The 19,018-nt window shown below is 45.5% G+C and overlaps 7 protein-coding genes across 7 annotated transcripts; 4 read left to right on the top strand and 3 right to left on the bottom strand.

Moving 5' to 3' along the window:
* Positions 1–537: 537 nt before the first annotated feature.
* On the bottom strand, positions 538–1,935 carry JR316_0004619 (uncharacterized protein; the record flags this gene model as incomplete). The annotated part of the gene is made up of 5 exons (XM_047890383.1): positions 538–1,019; positions 1,076–1,491; positions 1,552–1,705; positions 1,762–1,853; positions 1,913–1,935. 5 exons carry the CDS (start codon positions 1,933–1,935, stop codon positions 538–540), a joined length of 1,167 nt encoding a protein of 388 aa, XP_047750144.1.
* A 1,680-nt stretch (positions 1,936–3,615) lies between these two features.
* Positions 3,616–5,757, top strand: JR316_0004618 (putative beta-glucosidase I; the record flags this gene model as incomplete). The annotated part of the gene is made up of 7 exons (XM_047890382.1): positions 3,616–4,164; positions 4,308–4,653; positions 4,711–4,741; positions 4,807–4,842; positions 4,891–5,109; positions 5,170–5,248; positions 5,302–5,757. The coding sequence occupies 7 exons, from the start codon at positions 3,616–3,618 to the stop codon at positions 5,755–5,757; spliced, it is 1,716 nt and encodes a 571-aa protein (XP_047750143.1).
* A 104-nt stretch (positions 5,758–5,861) lies between these two features.
* JR316_0004617 (Ribosomal lysine N-methyltransferase set10) lies at positions 5,862–7,162 on the bottom strand (the record flags this gene model as incomplete). The annotated part of the gene is made up of 4 exons (XM_047890381.1): positions 5,862–5,968; positions 6,023–6,612; positions 6,662–6,871; positions 6,930–7,162. 4 exons carry the CDS (start codon positions 7,160–7,162, stop codon positions 5,862–5,864), a joined length of 1,140 nt encoding a protein of 379 aa, XP_047750142.1.
* Positions 7,163–8,137: 975 nt separating this feature from the next.
* JR316_0004616 (Lactose permease) lies at positions 8,138–10,889 on the top strand (the record flags this gene model as incomplete). Its single annotated transcript, XM_047890380.1, has 20 exons — positions 8,138–8,378; positions 8,434–8,462; positions 8,537–8,584; positions 8,642–8,720; positions 8,850–9,000; positions 9,055–9,062; positions 9,116–9,145; positions 9,207–9,322; positions 9,388–9,542; positions 9,599–9,677; positions 9,743–9,765; positions 9,818–9,945; positions 9,996–10,061; positions 10,119–10,187; positions 10,236–10,317; positions 10,370–10,387; positions 10,438–10,516; positions 10,576–10,658; positions 10,713–10,737; positions 10,788–10,889. 20 exons carry the CDS (start codon positions 8,138–8,140, stop codon positions 10,887–10,889), a joined length of 1,611 nt encoding a protein of 536 aa, XP_047750141.1.
* Positions 10,890–11,575: 686 nt separating this feature from the next.
* JR316_0004615 (Chitinase A1) lies at positions 11,576–13,019 on the top strand (the record flags this gene model as incomplete). Its single annotated transcript, XM_047890379.1, has 6 exons — positions 11,576–11,652; positions 11,753–11,840; positions 11,891–12,036; positions 12,090–12,738; positions 12,792–12,845; positions 12,897–13,019. 6 exons carry the CDS (start codon positions 11,576–11,578, stop codon positions 13,017–13,019), a joined length of 1,137 nt encoding a protein of 378 aa, XP_047750140.1.
* Positions 13,020–13,265: 246 nt separating this feature from the next.
* JR316_0004614 (putative leucine aminopeptidase) lies at positions 13,266–15,209 on the bottom strand (the record flags this gene model as incomplete). The annotated part of the gene is made up of 9 exons (XM_047890378.1): positions 13,266–13,304; positions 13,358–13,419; positions 13,474–13,500; positions 13,556–13,610; positions 13,668–13,688; positions 13,740–13,821; positions 13,879–13,981; positions 14,041–14,234; positions 14,332–15,209. The coding sequence occupies 9 exons, from the start codon at positions 15,207–15,209 to the stop codon at positions 13,266–13,268; spliced, it is 1,461 nt and encodes a 486-aa protein (XP_047750139.1).
* Positions 15,210–15,302: 93 nt separating this feature from the next.
* Positions 15,303–19,002, top strand: JR316_0004613 (Protein VAC14-like protein; the record flags this gene model as incomplete). The annotated part of the gene is made up of 14 exons (XM_047890377.1): positions 15,303–15,306; positions 15,356–15,428; positions 15,480–15,801; positions 15,854–16,212; positions 16,265–16,569; positions 16,626–16,703; positions 16,756–17,444; positions 17,494–17,559; positions 17,615–17,828; positions 17,882–17,979; positions 18,036–18,157; positions 18,207–18,286; positions 18,334–18,493; positions 18,546–19,002. The coding sequence occupies 14 exons, from the start codon at positions 15,303–15,305 to the stop codon at positions 19,000–19,002; spliced, it is 3,027 nt and encodes a 1,008-aa protein (XP_047750138.1).
* Positions 19,003–19,018: the final 16 nt, after the last annotated feature.

Below are 19,018 nucleotides of genomic sequence, written 5' to 3'. Positions count from 1 at the left end.
TTATCCCGTAATTCAAAAGGCGAATTAAGCCACTTCATTAATCGAATTTTTATGCGTGCGGACTAGTATGAATGGGTGAATAGTTGCTTTTGCGTGGTCTATGGTGAGCCCTGCATCCTTTTACTGTACCAGAGCAACGATTACATATGTCGTGGTGGTGCGCATATTTGCACCCTGAGTCACCCTCAGCTACTTGAGCCTTTGTTGTGGTCTCTGTGTTGTAACCGCGTTCTGTTACTGGTTTACCAGAGTCGGTGACTGTGACGACTCGACGAGGCCAGATATGAGCCCATTTTCAGTATTCCTATTCCGCATCAGTTCGTGAAACTAATCAAGTGCGCAGATTACATTGAAGACAAAACACTGAAAACCGTATTATAGCTAGGAAGCTTTAAAGGTATATTCTGCGCAAGTCTGATGCGCTTGTGATCCGTTTACATATAGGACAAAGTTTCGTTGACCCAAGACATCTTAACCAACATTCTTTACAACACGTATGCCAACAACCCGTTGAAACAGTTGGCTCTGTATAAGGGTCTATACAAATTCTGCATAGCAGAGCACCCGGCGGTGAAGCGGTGGATTCCTGCGCGAAGGATTTTGGAGTTCAGAGAATGACAGGGCCAAAGTGATAGTATGACTGACCATTAGCCTTATCTTGTTTTCTAGAGCTACGACCAAAGCGGCTTTATCTCTGCGTTGTCGAGCAGATAGAACGGCGAGCTCGGATTTAGTTAATTCAGTCATGCCAGTAACATCCAAGCGAGGCGAAGCAGTTTCGTCTGTTTGTCCAGGTATTTGACGTTGCGACGACGTCTGTACACTTGCAAGAGGCTCAACATCGTCAGTGGCTTCAATTTCAATATCAACATCTTCGTCAATGTCTTCTTGAGGTCGTTGCACTGGAACGATATCACTCTCTGTAAATTGTACTTCGCCAAAGACAGCTTGATCGTCTCCATCTATGTCTATATCTTCGTCCACGCATTCGTCGTCCGCACGTCTATAGAATCCAGCGCCTTGTTAGATAGTTTTGGTAAATTGGTTGGCAATGAATACATGATAACAAACTTACCTCGTATGTCTCCCACATATCCTCCGTTGTCGTCTGGGTTATTCCAGTTCTCCTCATCCAGCGCACTCTGATGCAAAGCTTCCCGTTGACGTGCTTCTTCCAATCTCGAGCTCTCGTGAGCTAGACATGCATCAACATGCGCGTCAATCACGTCCTGATCGCCTCTGACGACTGCATTGCAGACAGGACAGTTGATTTCTTCCCCTGTAAAGCGTCGAAGCCACGATGTTCTGGAGCTGTGTCCCTCTTCCTCTTCTTTTAACATGTCCTTCAGCTTGGCATTGCGCCGCTTTCGACGGCGTTTCACACTTTGAATCGTTCTGGTCGATTCATCCAAAGAGTCGTGGGTGCGGGTTGTGGTCATTGATTTACGGGCCTTGATAGCGGACCGACGAGCTCGCGAACTTGGCCCTGGCCTAAGAACAAAGGTTAGTTGATGCAACCAAAGTTGGTAGATATTCATACGACGAACGCACTCATCCACCAGGTCTTCATATGCCACATCCAACGAGCCCACTCTCTTGACGACCTCTTCGACCCTCTCTGACTCTAGCTGGGCATGCATAGGGAGCAGCCGCAGCGGGATCTGCTCATTGCAGACGGGACATGGCCTAGTTTCTGCGCGTCGAGCTGTTTTTGTGTTTTACAATGAGTGCACTGTGTAAATGAGACTGCAACAAGCACACCTCTCTTTGTCGGGTGAGGAGGTTCCGAGCCAGACGACAAAGAGGCCAGTTCAGGGGAAGGACTCTCAATTATTCGCCTCTTTCCACGGGCTCTAATAATGCCGGGTTCGGAATCACACAAGCTGGGGTTCACATTCATAAAACGACGCACTTCAAAGTGATAGTCAACGCCATGGCGGTGGAAGAAATTTACAGACGATTGTTGCACTCTATAAATGTAAATTGCGTGCCTGAAAAGCGTAGTGTCTGGGTGGATTGGCGGCAGCGACGGTGGATGAGGAAAGATGCAAATCCACTCCTTCAGCGGCCCCGCGGTCCGAACCCCACATCGCTGCACGTGCCCGCGGTGAGCAGCACTCAGCAAAGATACCGTTCCTGCTCCCACACTGATCCGATATTGCCTCAGTTCTTGGGCTTTTAGTGCCCATCTCCGAGCTGCTGTAGTGATTCATGTCTATAACCGCTGATTTTGATGTTCCAGCCACTTTGGCAAAGCTCACCCTATCTCAGAAGATAAAGCTTCTCACTGGGCTTGTAATAATCATTTGCGGTCGCGCTATATGCGTCATGCAGTACTAAGATGACTATTTCTCTTCAGGGATGGTGGCACACAGAACCTATACCAGACGCCGGTGTTCCTTCTTTGCGACTGAGTGATGGTACGCTTTCTCTCCAAGGAACAGCAACCCTCTATTCACTTTCGACCAAGGTCCCAACGGAGTGCGAGGGACTCGATGTATGCTCTGTTCCACACTCTTACTTCAACACTTTAATTCCTATGAACCCAGTTTTTAATGGCGTTCCAGCCAGTTGCTTTCCTTCTTCCACTGGCCTTGGCTCTTCATTCGATATCGATTTAGCTCGAAAGATTGGAGAGGCCCTTGGAGATGAGTGCCGCGCCAAAAGTTAGCCTTCGACGCTTCCTCCTTACTGGCGTCTAATTGATGGCTAGGCACCCATGTTTTACTTGCACCAACTGTCAACATTCAGCGATCGCCACTGGGTGGTCGTGGCTTTGAATCTTTCTCCGAAGATCCTGTACTGAGTGGGACAATCGCAGCGGCATACATCAACGGACTTCAATCCAAGGGTGTCAGCGCAACAATTAAACACTTCGTGGCCAATGACCAAGAATTCGAAAGGTTTCACTATATCGGCGTATACAAATGATCACTCTGACACTTTTAGTGTATATAGGTTTTCAATCAGTAGTATGTTTCATCCTCTTCCAGCATCCTGTCAAGCTCTTATTCTTGTAGGCGAACTCAGTGAAAGAGCACTGCGGGAAATTTATTTGAAACCCTTTCAAATTGCGATCAAGAATGCCAATCCCTGGGCTGTAATGTCTGCGTGAGTTTGATCCAGCGCAACTTACACGACTATGGGATACATTTAACCTGAACATTAGTTACAACCGAGTAAACGGATTACACGTCTCTGAGAACAAAAGATTACTTAATGATATACTTCGAAAGGTCATGCCCCTGTTTATCCGAGCAGTCCTTGATGGTGTTCTTATACGGTACATAATATTTTAGGAATGGGGATTTAAAGGTTTGAAATCGAGCATAACCTACTCATAACGCTGACCTGAAGAGTCTAGGTCTTATCATGAGCGACTGGATTGGTGTTTATAGCACAACAGGAAGTATTAAAGCAGGATTGGATCTTGAAATGCCGTCAGTTTGATTCTCTCTGCGAAATATATAGCTTTAACAGACTTGGGTATCTCAGAGGACCGTCGGTCATGCGAGGCAAGGCCTTGGAAAGAGCTATTATTGCACAGAAGGTTTCATTGCGCGACGTTGACGAGCGAGTCACCAAAGTAATTATCGACAATTCAGGCTTGCCATCATGCTTACTTGTCACAACGTCAAGGTACTAGAACTCGTCAAACGAGGTCATGAATCAGGAATCCCTTTCAATGGCCCAGAGGAATACATCGATACACCAGAGCTGAGGGGATTACTTCGAACAGCTGCAGCGGATGCAATTGTTTTGCTAAAAAACGATAAGGCCATTCTCCCGCTACGTGATCAGCACAAAAAGATCGCTGTTATTGGTCCCAATGCCAAACACGCTGTAACATCCGGTGGAGGTTCTGCCAGACTCTTGTCAACGTACACGGTCTCCCCATTGGAAGGAATCATTGCCGCAGCCAAAGAGATTAATGCAGAGGTGAAATATACCGTAGGGGCGACATCACATAAATACCTCCCACTGCTAGACCCGTATATTCACCGGTCGACTGAGCAAAGGGGGGCATGTATTGAATTTTGGAATGAGGCCCCCTCTACTGATTTTCTCGCAACCTCTCCCGATTTCGGTAGTCCTCTGCCACCTGCAGCATGGAGCACCCCTACACTCGGGACAAATTGCTTCTTGATGGATGGAATTGTGAAAGTTTTTATAATGTATAAATGTCGACTGCTGACTCCATTAACTCTTTTTTAGGATGAAACTAAAGTCAATTTAATTTGCTGGTCTCGCGTACGTTGTGTCAGTGTAAATTGGTTGCTGCAACGAATTGATACAACTTTGCACAGTATTCAACCAAGTTTGTACCTGATGAAAGCGGAGATTGGGAGATTGGCATGAACATAGCTGGACGTGGGAATCTTTTCATGAATGGCAAATTGGTTATCGACTTGAGTACAAAGCCTTCCAGAGGTGAAGCGTTCTTTGGATTAGGCACTGAGGATGTCCGTGTCGTGGTCGAGGGGCTGAAAGCTGGACAAGAGTACGACCTGGAAATCAGGATATCCAATACCGAATTTGCCGCCCGGGGCACACCGTACGTATGCTGGGGTGGTATTCGCCTTGGTGGGATTCGAAAGGTAGATGGAAGAACCGCCATACAGGATGCTGTTCAGCTTGCTAAACTGTCTGATGGTACGGATTTGCTCATTTATCTTTGTTGTCTCTCTCTGAACTTTCTTTGCTCTACAGTGGCTATTCTGGTCATTGGACTGAACCATGAGTGAGTGAAGGCAATCGACTCAAATAGCCACAATATATGCTAATCCTTTTCTTTACTGTATGTAGTTGGGAAAGTGAGGGGCACGACCGTTCAGATATGGCGTAGGCGTCTAATCCACTAGACTGTACATTGCTCTAATTCTTATTCAGATTGCCTGGGTTGACCAATGAGCTGGTGTTTGAGGTATTGCGGGCTAATCCTAACACTATCGTGGTGAACCAATCGGGAACTCCGGTTGAAATGCCATGGATAGATGAAGCTTCAACACTGGTGCAAGCCTTCTACGGAGGAAACGAACTTGGCAATGGTTTGGCGGATGTTCTGTTTGGCAAAGTCAATCCTTCCGGAAAGCTTCCTTTAACATTCCCGTGAGTGCTATTTCCTTATAGCCTTCTGATGCTACAGACCCATGCTGGCATTTTATACAGGAAACGGCTGGAGGATAACCCTTCCTACCCTTCTTTTGGAAGCAAGGTGCAAGAACGAGGCAAAGTGTATTATAATGAGGTAGCTGAGATCATCCTTCGCTGGTATATTGTTTACGGATCTCATTGTGGCAGGGAATTTTTGTCGGTTATCGAGGCTATCAAATCAAGAAGATCGAGCCTCTTTTCCCATTCGGATATGGCCTCTCTTACTCTCAATATGAGTACTCAGATCTCCAGATATCGAAGATATCACCAGCAGGAGATTTTTCGGTGTCCTTCAGAATCAAAAACATCAGCAACATGGATGGCAAAGAGTCAGCACAGGTTTACGTTTCAGATGCAAAGTCCTCTCTTCCTCGAGCCCCAAAAGAGCTCCAGAGCTTTGCCAAGGTTACTTTGAAAGCCGGGGAAGTCAAGTTGGTGAAAGTGGCTCTTAACCGGGTAGCTTTAAGTTTCTACGAGCATGAAAATATGCACTGGATCGCGGAGCAAGGCGTCTTTGGTATCCATGTAGGAGCGTCGTTAGTAGATATCCGACTAGAGGGCGAAGTTGAACTTGAAAAGTCATTTACATGGGTTGGATTGTGACCAGATCGATTGTATACTTGTAATTTGCATAACTTTTTGCAGCCTGTTTCAATGGAGTGCCGTAAGAGTAACTCAACTCGAATTTGAGATTCAGCGCTCAGCCCTTAATCTTCCAATACTAGGTCAATGCCTTGCTGACGTGCTATCTCAACTGCGTCATGTTCTCGTTGTGTTGCAAACGTCATAAGGGATCGTAAGATGTCCCGCTGACCTAATGAAACTCAATTTAATGTTCAACATGGTATGCCTTGAGAACAAAACAGACCTTCCAGGTAATCAAGGAACATTGTAGCAACCTCCGGGCGGACTTCACTATCTTCCGGAATGCGGTCTTCTGGCAGCCGCTCTATCAGAGTTTGTACCATTTCTTGCAACATACCCGACGCATCCAATATATCTTCGTAGGTTGGCTTGTTATCCTCAGCCTCAACAATAGTGTTGAGAATTTCTGTCCACAAGCCGTCAACGCGTTCTCCAGAGCGACCAATTTCCCATTTCTGTCCGCCAATTCCACCAATCTTCAATACCATGGTATCGTCCGGATTGCGAGGAGTGGAGAAGCCGTATCCCAAGATAAGCTCTGAGTTCGGCTTCGGTCCGTAGTTGTTGAACAATTCCTGACCACTGACTGCGGATGAGTGAAGTACAAGTGATATCTTGGATTGGGTAGTGCTATCCGATGTATGATTGACAAGCCAGGATACTGGTTCTCCGCGTTTGTGGTTTAATGCGTCCACGCCAGGTATAAGAATAGGTCCAGTGAACGGAGTGCTCACGAGTGAAGGCGTCTCGGCGAGTAAAGACGAGGGGAAAGCTCTGGAGGATAGGTACGTTGCGGCTCTGAGATACAGTTCCCTAAATAGCGTTCAATGTACAGTGGCAGATTAATTCGAACCAAGCGAACCATTCAAAGCATGCTCCAGTTTCTGCGTTAGCTTGGCTGACAATGGAGCGACAACTACTCCATTCTTCGTTCCATTCGCGTTGGCGATCCAGAGTTGCACTATACAGATTTGTTCCTTTAAAAAGGTCTAGTTCTGATGGAGAAAAATGAAGTGGCGTTTTCAATTGGCCGGGAGTAGGGAGCGTGTTTAGATATTCAAAATGAAGTAATCTAAGGTCAAAAACGAATATTTAGCGAAAGCCGAAGAGAGATAAAGAGGCGTTCTTACCTCTTCTCTGATGAACCCAAGATCCAATGAAGTGCAATATAAGTACATATCCACTGTCGTTCCGTCCAAGTTTCGTAAGCAATGTTAGGGACGTCTCCGTGCAGAATGTTCAAGACAGCCTTTTTTGCGGATTCTTTGGTGATTATAAGTTGAAAGGGACACTCGACGATAACAGAATCCTGTCCCAAGTCTGCAGTTGCAATAACGTGCGATCCTGAATCATCTATATTCATAAAGGCGCCAAAGTTAGCTGACACCTAGCAAGCACAGCGTTCTCCATGATATAGGTATGACATTGATATTGATTCTTCAAATTGTGCCAAAGAAATCAATGAGAAATGAATGAATAGATGGATACCTTCGCAAAAGCAGGTATTAGGATGAAACCCTCCTCCATGAGAAGCTAGCCACAATTTCAGCTTTGAGTAAGGATTTGAGTCCACAACAGACATAGCAAAATCAAGGAAGAAGATTTCAATCTCAACGTTTTGCAACCTTTCGACATCCACTAAGATCGCGTGACCGTGTCGCTGTGACGTGACCGCGTTTTATGGCCCCTGAAGAGTTGGTTAAGTGATTTGCTAAGCACACCTGTCGGTTTAAACACGGGTATCACAGTCCCTTCATGTACTCTACAACTTGAATCGAGTGGTCACTGACATCTGAGTTAGTCTCAGCATTAGATCTCGACGAATATTCAACGTCTGTCAGAAACAAATGCTACGTACTCTTGAGTTGACTGAGACAGACAAGTTTTTTATGCCACGAAAGGTGAGTCGAGAACCAACTTGCATTCATAGGTTTTTTTGACCTTCCTTAACGTGTCGCTTACCCAGTTGTCATATGGCATACAGGCCATATAGACGAAGAGTTATTCCTATAACCTCCACATAATACCCACGGAAAAACAATTTTTACCCTGGAATTTCCGACATCACCCCGCCAGGGCTTGAAAATGCCCTCAGTTTCTCTAGAGCCATGTTAATGCGCAACATATAGTCTGCAGGATTATTGCTGGGCGATCGACTGTTCATCCTAAGTTATCGAATTTGGGCTTGGTTTCTTTGGCTCAGAGAAGATATTCCCGTTTGGTTGTTTAATTTTCCGAATGTCGATATGCGCGGGTGATGTACTCAATTAGGGCGCTACCTCTACTCGAATGGTATAAAAACCATCTAATGCCATAGAGACTCAGCAACACCTCCTCTATGTCTGTCAATTCTCCGCCGAATTTCTCTCATAACGAGATAGAGAATGAGAAGTTCCATCGTTCTCAAAATCCGGAGGAAGCTCAAAACACTGTAGTCCTTCAAGTTGCTAACGCCGATTATGCAGCTGCTTTAGCTACAGGGCCCCAGTTAAAGGCAACTAGCCTTCGATCAATTCAGCTATTCGCAATCATGCTTGTAGCCTTTATGGGATCCCTTTCCAATGGTTTTGATGGGTCAGGTGCGTTGTGTAGGAATTCAATGCACAATCAATCCTTGATCAATGTGTTGGATAGTTATGAGTGCCGTGAATGCCATGAAGCAAGTATATTTTCTCGGCGTCTAAGCAATTATTTATATCTCGGTCACAGACAATATCTAAACTATTTTGGCATTGAGGGCGAGGGTGGAGGTGTCGGAACCACAACCGCTATTATTTTTGGAATCGTGAGTTATTCCTTTATAGGATACTCTTCTTGCACCTACTCATCTAAAATCAAATAGTACTCCATCGGTAGTATCGCCGGCGTTGTGATAGCAGGACCTGTTACAGATACTTTTGGGCGTCGAGGAGGAATGGTAAGTATTAAAGGGAAAAGTATTTGGAAAGCGATTTGACTGTGCTGCAGGCACTTGGAAGTTTTATCATCATTATTGGCAAGTAATCGTAACTTCTAAACTCAGCAGCCACGCTAACACATTTTTATCACAGGTGCGATTGTTGTAACACTGGCAAAAGATGTTCCATATCTTCTTGGTGGACGTTTTGTGCTTGGTTTTGGCGTTGCTATCAGCACTACTGCAGCCCCAGCGTACGTGGTAGAAATGTCTCCCCCTCAGTGGAGAGGACGCTTAACTGGGTTGTAAGTATAATTGTCCATATGCTTCATCCATCGTTGCTGATATCAAGGTTGAAGGTACAACAGTATGCTTTCGCGTCAAAGTAATTTTGAGATGGGTTAACACAACTGCCTCTAGCCTTTTATTATTCGGGCTCGATATTGTGCAGTACGTGGTTTAATTCTTACTTGGTTACTTTGGTCCAGAATATTGAATAAAAGTGCAACAGCTGGAATTACCATTGCCACTGGGAAAATAGATTCTGCTGCTTCATGGAGAATACCACTTGGTATCCAGGCCGGCCCCGCAGCCATCCTCTTGGTGTTTTCATTTCTACTCCCCGAGGTCCTCACTGCTTTCTTGAACTATTTTGTCTTGATTCATCCCTTACTAAATTGATCCGTTCTCAGTCACCACGTTGGTTGATTTCTGTAGGCAGAAAGGATGAGGCTCGTGCAATCCTTGCCCGTTATCATGGGAATGATGATCCAAATGCTCCTTTGGTTCTTCTTGAGTGGAAGGAATATGAAGAAGGTGTCAGATTAAATGCATCTGACAAACGCTGGTAATACTTATCTTGCCAATATTTGTTCGCTACTTATTGCCTTTACTATACGTCAGGTGGGATTACTCAGAGCTCTTCAATAACCGTAACAGCAGATATAGAACTTTTATGATGCTTTTAATGGGCTTTTTTGGGGTGCGTGACTTCAAATAGTGTTGGGCCGTCTTCATTGTTGAGGCTTACCATCATTCATGTGCCAGCAATGGTCTGGAAATGGTCTAGGGTATTGCTTACAATCAAATCAATACTGTTCTTTTACTCATAGTATTTCCAAGATATTTCCTACCAATCCTCTTTGCAAATACGGGCGTTACTAGTCAAAACAGGTTGTTGACGTTGAATTTTGCGAACACATTAGTCTCGGCTTCCGGTGCAGTGATTGGAACATCACTAACTGATAAGGGTATGTAGTATCCTCGACTATTTATCAAATGCTGAAAAGTTTATTGTCAGTTGGGAGACGGACTATGTGGTTCTGGGGCACACTTGCCTGTGCAGGAATGTTAGCAGTTGTTACAGGTAAAGTTTTCTTACGGATTGGATGAAGGAAACTGAATTTTTTGTTCTGGTAAATAGGTTGCACCGCGAAATGGGGCGCAACCGGAGCCAACCCCTCTGGGGCTAATGCAGCTATTGCATTCATCTGTGAGTCGAAGGTATTTGTCTGGAAAACTGTTCTAAATTCGGAAAAAGTCTTGTTTGGTTTCATATACAGCATAACTTATACCCCACTTCAAGCGTTATACCCAGCCGAATGCCTGGACTATAACACTCGGTACGCATTCTTTCAATCTGGCTCAGTGAATTTCTCACTCATATCACTGCAGGGCAAAAGGCATGGCGCTGTAAGTCGCTTTTCTCTTTCGCAGAGCGGAGCATTGATGAAGTATATCAGCTACGCCCTCGCTGTCAGCTGTGCATCTTTTGTCAATACGTACGCTGGTCCTATCGCCCTTGCCAACATAACCTGGAAAGTACGGTTCAGATTGTTCCATCGCATGTTATACTTTTAACAATCCATATCGTGCTGCAGTACTACATTGTCTACATAGTTTGGGATCTGTTCGAATGCCTGGTTATTTGGTTTTGTGCGGTTGAAACCAAAGGACGAACACTGTACGTGACGACGTATATGATTGCAACCATGATGCCTAACGTAGAGACAAATAGAGAGGAACTTAATGAAATCTTTGAGGTAATTCTTCCAGCGGCTTCTGAGATTAAATATTGAAGAAATTATTTTAGGATCCCAACCCTGTCAAAGCGTCTACCAGGAAACTCAAGGTTGCTATCATAGAAAAAGGGGATGCCAAGGCAGTTGTAGCCGCGGATGATAAAAGCTTGTAAGGCAAGGATATTCCGCACAATAACTATTTTGTCGTATACATTATACCTGGGAGTGGACAACTTGCGATGAACTTCGAAAGGAGCAATTTTTGGAGACACCTGAACCTTGAAGTTTTGTTAGAAGCACTGTTGTCAGGCGCGCAAATTGCGTCGGATTCTCGATATGAGAAGACACTAAGTATGCGGAAATGAGATCGCAAAAACTCCTTAGAACATATTTAGGGCAACAAGCAACGCCCGTAATTAGCAACTTCTATTATAGTGAAACGTCGGTGGATCTCCTGATGGGAAGGACGAGGGTGACGATATGATGCAAGTATCAGTTGATGGGTGACCAGTCAAGTTCTATTCTGTGATCGAAGTCTTCTTAGCATGGATTATTCGCCTGCTACCCACTCTCGATTGTCCGTACATGTCCAGAGATCCTGGTCATCAGTTCCTCAGGGCAACTTGGTTCCACATGGAATCGTTTATTTCTGGAGAGATTCTCCACAATATAAAGTGGTAGGTTTTTCGTGTCAGCCTCTCCCAATAGGACTCGTAACAGTTTCTTCGTCGCCGAACATCCCTTGCGCTTATGATGTACAGAACATCAGTCATAGCTTCACTGGGATTATTTCCTCTCTTTCTTCCAAATGCCTTTTGCCAGCTAAATCTGAACGCCATTATTAACACGAGTCCGAGCCATGGCGAACCTAAAGTCGCTTCAGCTTGGTACGCCGGATGGCATTCTGATTCAACTCCGGGCTTTCCGCTCTCTGCTGTGAGTTGGTCAAAGTATACCCACCTGACATATTCGTTCGCGTACGTTTATATCTTATATCGAAATTGTTACCGAGCCTTAAAATTGACAAAACATACAGGGAAACCACTTCCGACGTCAATTTTCTTGATTTAAGCGGGTCCAACCCAGACCTCCTTCCACAATTCGTTTCAGAAGCTCACAAAAATGTAAATTTTTAGCACACTGTTTTTGACGCATTTTTGACCACTAGCAATAGGGTGTAAAAGCATTGGTGTCTATCGGAGGTTGGACGGGTTCAACAGGATTTTCTACTAATGTTGGATCGGCAGACAATCGGACCGCTTTCGTAAAAACAGTTCTGAATTTGGCGAAGAAATACAAACTGGACGGAATCGATTTCGAGTATGTTTTGCAGGTTTACTGCTTTTGCGATGATAATATTTACAGCCTTTTAGTTGGGAATATCCAGCAAACCAAGGAATAGGCTGCAACGCCATCAACCCCAACGATACTGCGAACTTCCTTGCATTTTTACAGGAGCTCCGCAAAGACAGTCTTGGGTCCACGTTGATTCTTTCTGCAGCTGTCGCCACTGTTCCGTTCTTCGGGCCCAACGGCAGCCCTCTTGCTGATGTTTCCGGTTTCGCAAAGGTGCTGGATTATATAGCCATCATGAACTACGATATCTGGGGTCCATGGAGTTCATCTGTCGGGCCTAATGCACCGTTGAACGACACCTGTGCTTCGCCAGCAAATCAACAAGGATCAGCAGTCTCTGCAGTACAGCGATGGAACCAGGCAGGCATTCCCTTTCATCAGATAGTGCTCGGAGTTGCTGCATACGGCCACTCTTTCAAAGTCTCCAAGGCGGACGCATTCGTACAGGGATCCAACACTCAACTTGTAGCATATCCTTCATTCGATGCAACCGCACATCCATCAGGTGATGCCTGGGATGATGGCGCTGGTGTAGACGAATGTGGGAACGCCCAAGCGCCTGGAGGCGATGTTGACTTCTGGGGTATGGTCGCTGGAGGATACCTGAAAGCTGATGGAACACCAAATGATGGTATTGCCTTCAGATTTGATTCGTGTAGTCAGACGGTCAGTGCTCGTGATGCATACGATTGTGAAGCATGTTAAATATTTCACTATAGCCATATGCATACAACTCAACAACCGAGATCATGGTATCATTTGATAACGCACAGGTTCGTCCCATCTTGATCACAAGCTGATGGATTTTGATTTTGCTATTCCAGTCGTTTGCCGCGAAAGGGAACTTCATTCGGGAAGCTAATCTGCGAGGCTTCGCCACTTGGGAAGCTGGAGGTGACTTCAATGACATTCTGTTGGATTCGATTCGAAAGGCCGCTGGGTTCTAAGCAGCGAGACCTAAGGTCAAACGGTTCATGAAAATTAGCAAACACTTTAAAGAGGATTAGCTCATTCGAACAAGTGAAAACAAACTGTCGATGACCTCTCCATTTTCAATGCCGCCGTATCTTCTTAGATGTTACTGGGTATCAAGTTAATTGCGATGTGTCGTTGAAATAAAATACAAAGCACGAATAAAATATTTCGTGGAGATACAAAGGCTTGCCTCAACTTAACTGGTTCACAGGGATAGACTACAATTCAAATCCAGCAGTATGAAGAATTGTAGCGAACTGCATGTAGATGTAAGCCACAAGGCATATGGATCTCAACAAGAAACACAGACCTGAACTTTAGCAATTGCGTATAATTGCTCAAAGTCATAGCCTTCTCTATTGCTCAAGTCGCCTAAATGATGGCTAAGACGTTTTTAATTCATAATGAAAGATACCAATAGCTTACCACTATTATGATACATAGGATCCGCGACTGAAAGGAACACATGAACTTGATATAACCTGATAAGACATACCCAGCGACTTACTTGGACCAGCACGTTCGAAAACTTGGGTTGCAGGGAAGCCCTGCTCGTGGAATGACTGGAAACATGGTTGTTCATGTTACGCAGATATTTAACGACGTTGTTAAAGACTAACCTGATGGTCACTGCAGCAGGCCTTATGAACGGAATTAATCAGTATGTCCGATAAGCCGAGGTTGTAACATACGGGAGTAAATCCGACTTGAAGCTCGGGACTGTAAATGGCTGATATATTAGCAACTAGTTGTGTAACTTCGGGGGTCCCGATACTGTAAAAATATTGAGGTCAGCGTGTGATAGGATTAAGTTGAAGGTCAGCGACTGACAGATCTGGAAGACCAAGCTGGAGAGGTTCGCCAGGTGCTCTATATGCAGTCATGTCGGCTTGAACCATCAATGTTAAATTTGTTCCAGCAGCCCGCAATTCACCTGCGATTGGGGCACTCAATTGACAGAGTTCACAAATTATGTCTATCTTTAGTACTTACGGGCATATGCTCGCGATCCAAGCAAGCCTTGTTCTTCTCCTGCAAAGAACGCGAGTTCCACATTACTATGGAATTTGACACCTTTACGCTTGATCGTCCTGGCAATAGACAGGACTCCAGTGGTACCGGATCCATCATCGTCACCCCCAGGCGCACGAACGCTTCCAAACGACCCCCGGCTATCGTAATGTCCGCTTATAAGAACAGTAGCGTTAGTGTCTTTGATGGCAGTATATCGGCTTGACGTTTACAGGTTATCTTAGTAGCTGCTTAAGTTTGATGAACACTCACCAAATAACGTTGGGCGCAAATCCAGACAGAAATGGAACGAGTTTGCAGCTCGCGCCAGTTTCCGCGACGCGATCTTTCAACCAGTGTGCCGCTGTCAGCGCGCCCTCTGAAAAGGAGTGTCGAGAAACGATGCCGGACTTCTCATCTTCACCGGTCAAGAAACGAATATCATTCTTGATTTGCGAAATAGAGATATTGTTCACAACAGATGCAACAAGTGGGTCAAATTTCAAGTTTGCCAGTAGTTGTTTCACCGGTTCGACTGCGGCGCGAGGGACGGGCACATAGTCCACAGGGGCTGTGGGAAGTAGGGTCGACTTCCAGTAGATAGGCAACATAGTATCGATAGATTTCGCTCTCTCTGCGTCCAGTGAGACGAGAGCTGCTCGAGTTGTGCGGAAATGAAGTTTGAATGGTGGGCGTCTGTGGTCTATGGGCGAAAGGTGCTGTTGATGTTCATGTGTGTGGGGTGCTTCCAAAGAAAGCAACAAGTTTTCCAGAATGGCACTGTCGTGTGCTGCGTTGACCTGAAGCTTGTCGTCTATGGCATTTTTCTCTAGCCAAACAAGTTGGTTTCCTGGTTCTGGACGCTCGTTGTAGAATGCAGAGGTCATATGTGACGCCCACCGATAGTCCGCGAGGCAGCTTGAACTGGTCGAGGCAGACAAGGCTATAACGCTGTACAAGACCTCACCATCTCGGTAATTTCCATAAAAGTTATCAGAGACACATGGGTTTCCGTTGAACAGATACGGGGAGAAAGGAGCGACTAGGAGGAGTCCCGTAGGTAGGACCATGTTGGTTGGCGATAAGCTGGTAGACTCAGGTTGGGAAAGGTCCGAAAGGACGTTCAATGAGCACAGCCACCTCGTAGGCATGTCGCGTTAGAGCCAAATTCGGGCACGGAAGCATGATGCTCCAACAGCCATTGCCCATGCTACATCCATCTTGACTCTCTCGACGCGTCAGTAATGGGTATGCACAGTAGTCTGTTGAACCGAGAAAAGGCTCACGTTTTCACTAGACACCGCCATAGCGAGGCAGCTCATAGACAAGATCTACGAGAAGCGGAAAGCAGCAGCACTCGAGCTTGAGCGGCACGTAATGTCTCTATCTTCCTGCAGTCCGTACTAAATCACATCCCATAGGCAAATCCGAGAATGTGCACAGCAAGGGGAGCAGAAACGTATCAGTCAAATTATCGACCAGCTGGTCGAGATGTTCAACAATGCCTCGAATCCTTTGCACATTAGGAACGGAGGTCTGATCGGTCTCGCTGGAACCGCAATTGCACTGGGCGTAGACATTGCTCCGTACATGGAGAAGTTTGTTGGCCCATTACTGGATTGTTTTGTCGATCCCGAGAACAGAATCAGATACTTTTCCGCGGAATGTTTGTATAACATCGCCAAGGTTTCAAAAGGAGAGGTTCTTGTATACTTCAATGCTATCTTCGATGCATTGAGCAAGGTGCGTCGCAAGAACACGGGTTATCACTGCACACTTACTCGCTATCGTAAAGCTTGCAGCCGACTCAGAACTGTCTGTCAAGAATGGCGCTGAACTATTGGATCGACTCCTGAAGGATATCGTGGCAGAGTCCGCCTCTGTTTACATTCCTCTCTACCCTGAAACTGAGAAAGTACGCGATGAACGCGAAGAGCTGCCGGGGGTCTTAGTCCCTTTACCTGATAGCTCTCCCGGGGATGTCAAGATCAAGAAAGCATTCTCTCTGGCCCACTTCATTCCACTTCTACGTGAACGAATTTACGTCGTCAGTCCGTTCACTAGAAGTTACCTTGTCTCCTGGATCAGTGTTCTGGACTCAGTTCCTGAACTGGAACTCATAACATATCTTCCGGAATTTCTGGATGGATTACTGTAAGCTATATCCTGTCCCCATTGTGCGAGAATGTACTTATTGTCTCAATAGGAAATACCTGTCAGACCCGACTGAGGATGTCAGAGTTGCTACTGAGAACTTGCTTGCCGATTTCCTACGCGAACTTCGCGACGTTACCATTGTCTCACGTCAACTTAATCAACAGACCAAGTCGAAGGCTCCGACCGATTCTTTACGCAAAGCAGATGTAGACGGCGAGAAACTACCAGATCTTACTCGCGAGAATGCTGAGCGTGCATTATATATGCTGGAAAACGACGAGCACCGTTCAGCTAATAACCATCTTGGGGGTGGGGAGGATTATTATTCGGATGAGGATGATCGGGATATTGGAGGTGGGTGATGATTTACTACATTTACCGAACGGAATAGCGATAATGATTTCTTTTAGCCTGGATACCTGGTCAGGGAGTCAGAGTCGACTATGCTGCTATCATTGAAATTCTTCTTGAGCAATTGGAAAATGATCGTAAGCCAAGCTAACTGGACGATTGGCACCAGGACTAACAAGTAGTTTGTAGACGACGAAATTCAACAGTCTACGGCTCTGAGATGGCTTGCAGAGTTCCTTACCTTTGCGCACGAAGTGATGATTCCTTTTACACCTCGGTTGCTCACTGCAATTCTCCCAAATCTTGCTCATCATGCTGTTATGATTCAATCCGCTGCAATTCGCACAAATAAACTCCTCCAGAACGTTATTCAAAAGCTCCCATCGCCACAAGATCCGCCGCCACATAAACCACCTGTTACAGAGAAATCGAATCTGCCAACCAGAACTCCCAGATCACCAGAGCCTGTACCAATAGCATCAACATCGACAAACAATCCTACAAATTCACGGCAATCGACATTAAGTTCCCAGAATTCCAGAGAAACTTCATCTCCCGAGTTGACTCTGGATTCTAATACATCGTACCTTCCCACACGAGGACGACCCAGCAATGCCGACCTTACATTAACACCCCGGCCCGGCCAACCTGCTGAAATCCTTCCGACTGCTGGTAGTAGACCACATTCACCAGTTTCTTTTGCTAGCTCTGGTGTCAACGGTAATGCCGTGAATGTGCATGTACAAGAGGATGCCGATCCATTCGACTACCAGAAGACTGTCGATGAACTCACGGTACAGTTCCTCAGTGAATTTGAAGAGACTCGTGTGGCGGCTCTGAAGTGGATGATCATGCTGCACCAGAAGACTCCAAAAAAGGTTTGTGTTACTGGTCCCCATCACCCAATGGATTTTAATGTACCACTAGAATTTGGCCATGGACGACGGGACATTTCCAGCGTTGCTGAAGATACTATCAGATAGCTCTGAAGAGGTTTGTATTGATTCTAAGAAGAACTAAATTCCAATTGTAACTATTGTGTTTACAGGTCATCAAGCACGACCTGCAATTGCTCGCTCAAATTTCATCGAGCTCAGAAGAGAGCTACTTCAAAGTCATGATGAATTTATTGGGACTCTTCAGCACTGATAGGAGCCTTCTGGAAACCCGAGGAAGCCTTATTATTCGTCAATTGTGTTTGAATCTTAACACGGAGAAGATATATCGCACATTTGCTGAAATAATCGAGAAAGAAGATGCAAGTTTCTTAATCCATTTTCAATTCTTATTGATTAATCATCTTTTCAGGATCTAGAATTTGCGAGCGTCATCGTGCAGAAGTTAAACATCATATTAATAACATCACCGGAACTTGCAGATTTTAGAAAGCGACTCAAAAGTGTTGACACAAGAGCAAGTTGTTTATGCCTTCAAAATCTCCACAATCCTTATATTCTTGACATTTATAGCAAGACGGGCAAGCTCTATTCACTACACTTTACAGATCATGGTGCCACAACGCAGTGTCGGTGTTCTCTTTGTGTCTTTTAGCTCAAGCCTATGAACATGCTTCAAATCTCTTGTATATTTTGTACGTTATTTCAACCAGCTTTTATTGTTATCGACTAAGATTATAATAGCGCCGATCTTGAAATCACAGTCCCCATGCTTGTTCAGATCGATAAGCTTGTCCAACTAATCGAGTCGCCTGTCTTCACATGTACGCGTTGCACACAACCTCTTTCATAGTCGCTGACAAATTCACAGATATTCGTTTACAATTGCTGGAACCAGAAAAATACCCACACCTTTTCAAGTGTCTATATGGCATTCTCATGTTATTGCCCCAAAGCTCAGCCTTCGTTTCACTACGCAATCGACTTAACGCAGTAAACTCTGCAGGATTTTTGCAAATTGCTCCCAAGTCGTTAGTGACCATCCTACTAGATTCAAAGTATGTGTGCTAAAATTACCATCAGCAATGCTGGTTCCGTCTCTGGTCGTTCAAAGCTCGGACGAGACGAAATTAAGTGGCAAGATCTTCTTCTCCATTTCCGCACAGTGCAAGCTAGACATGAAAAGGCGCGAAGGCAGGCTCTAGGAAACGACAATTCACCGATAACAGGGTTCCCAGAAGACAGGATTGGCGAAACACCGGACAAGGTCGGCAAAGTTGCTTCCCCTGGCGCACGGCCACCAATGCGCAGAAGGGTTACAGGAGATGTATCAATGCCGAATATCATTCCGATGCCACCCGCGCCATCAAGAGCAGGTGCACTTTCCCCCCTAAATCCCAAGTCTCGGGGGGCGGGTGGGTTGACGAGCCTGATGGGTTCAAATAACGTACCTAATTTGTCGCCCAATTTGAACCCTGCTGCGGCATTGACCCTTGCCCAGAAACAGCGACGCCCTCCGCTAGAATTGAATCGCAAGTAGCATCACTATTTTACGT

Source organism: Psilocybe cubensis, chromosome 4 (genome assembly GCF_017499595.1).
Source record: "Psilocybe cubensis strain MGC-MH-2018 chromosome 4, whole genome shotgun sequence".
NCBI classification, from domain to species: domain Eukaryota; kingdom Fungi; phylum Basidiomycota; class Agaricomycetes; order Agaricales; family Agrocybaceae; genus Psilocybe; species Psilocybe cubensis.
This window is presented reverse-complemented; position numbering and strand designations above follow the sequence as displayed.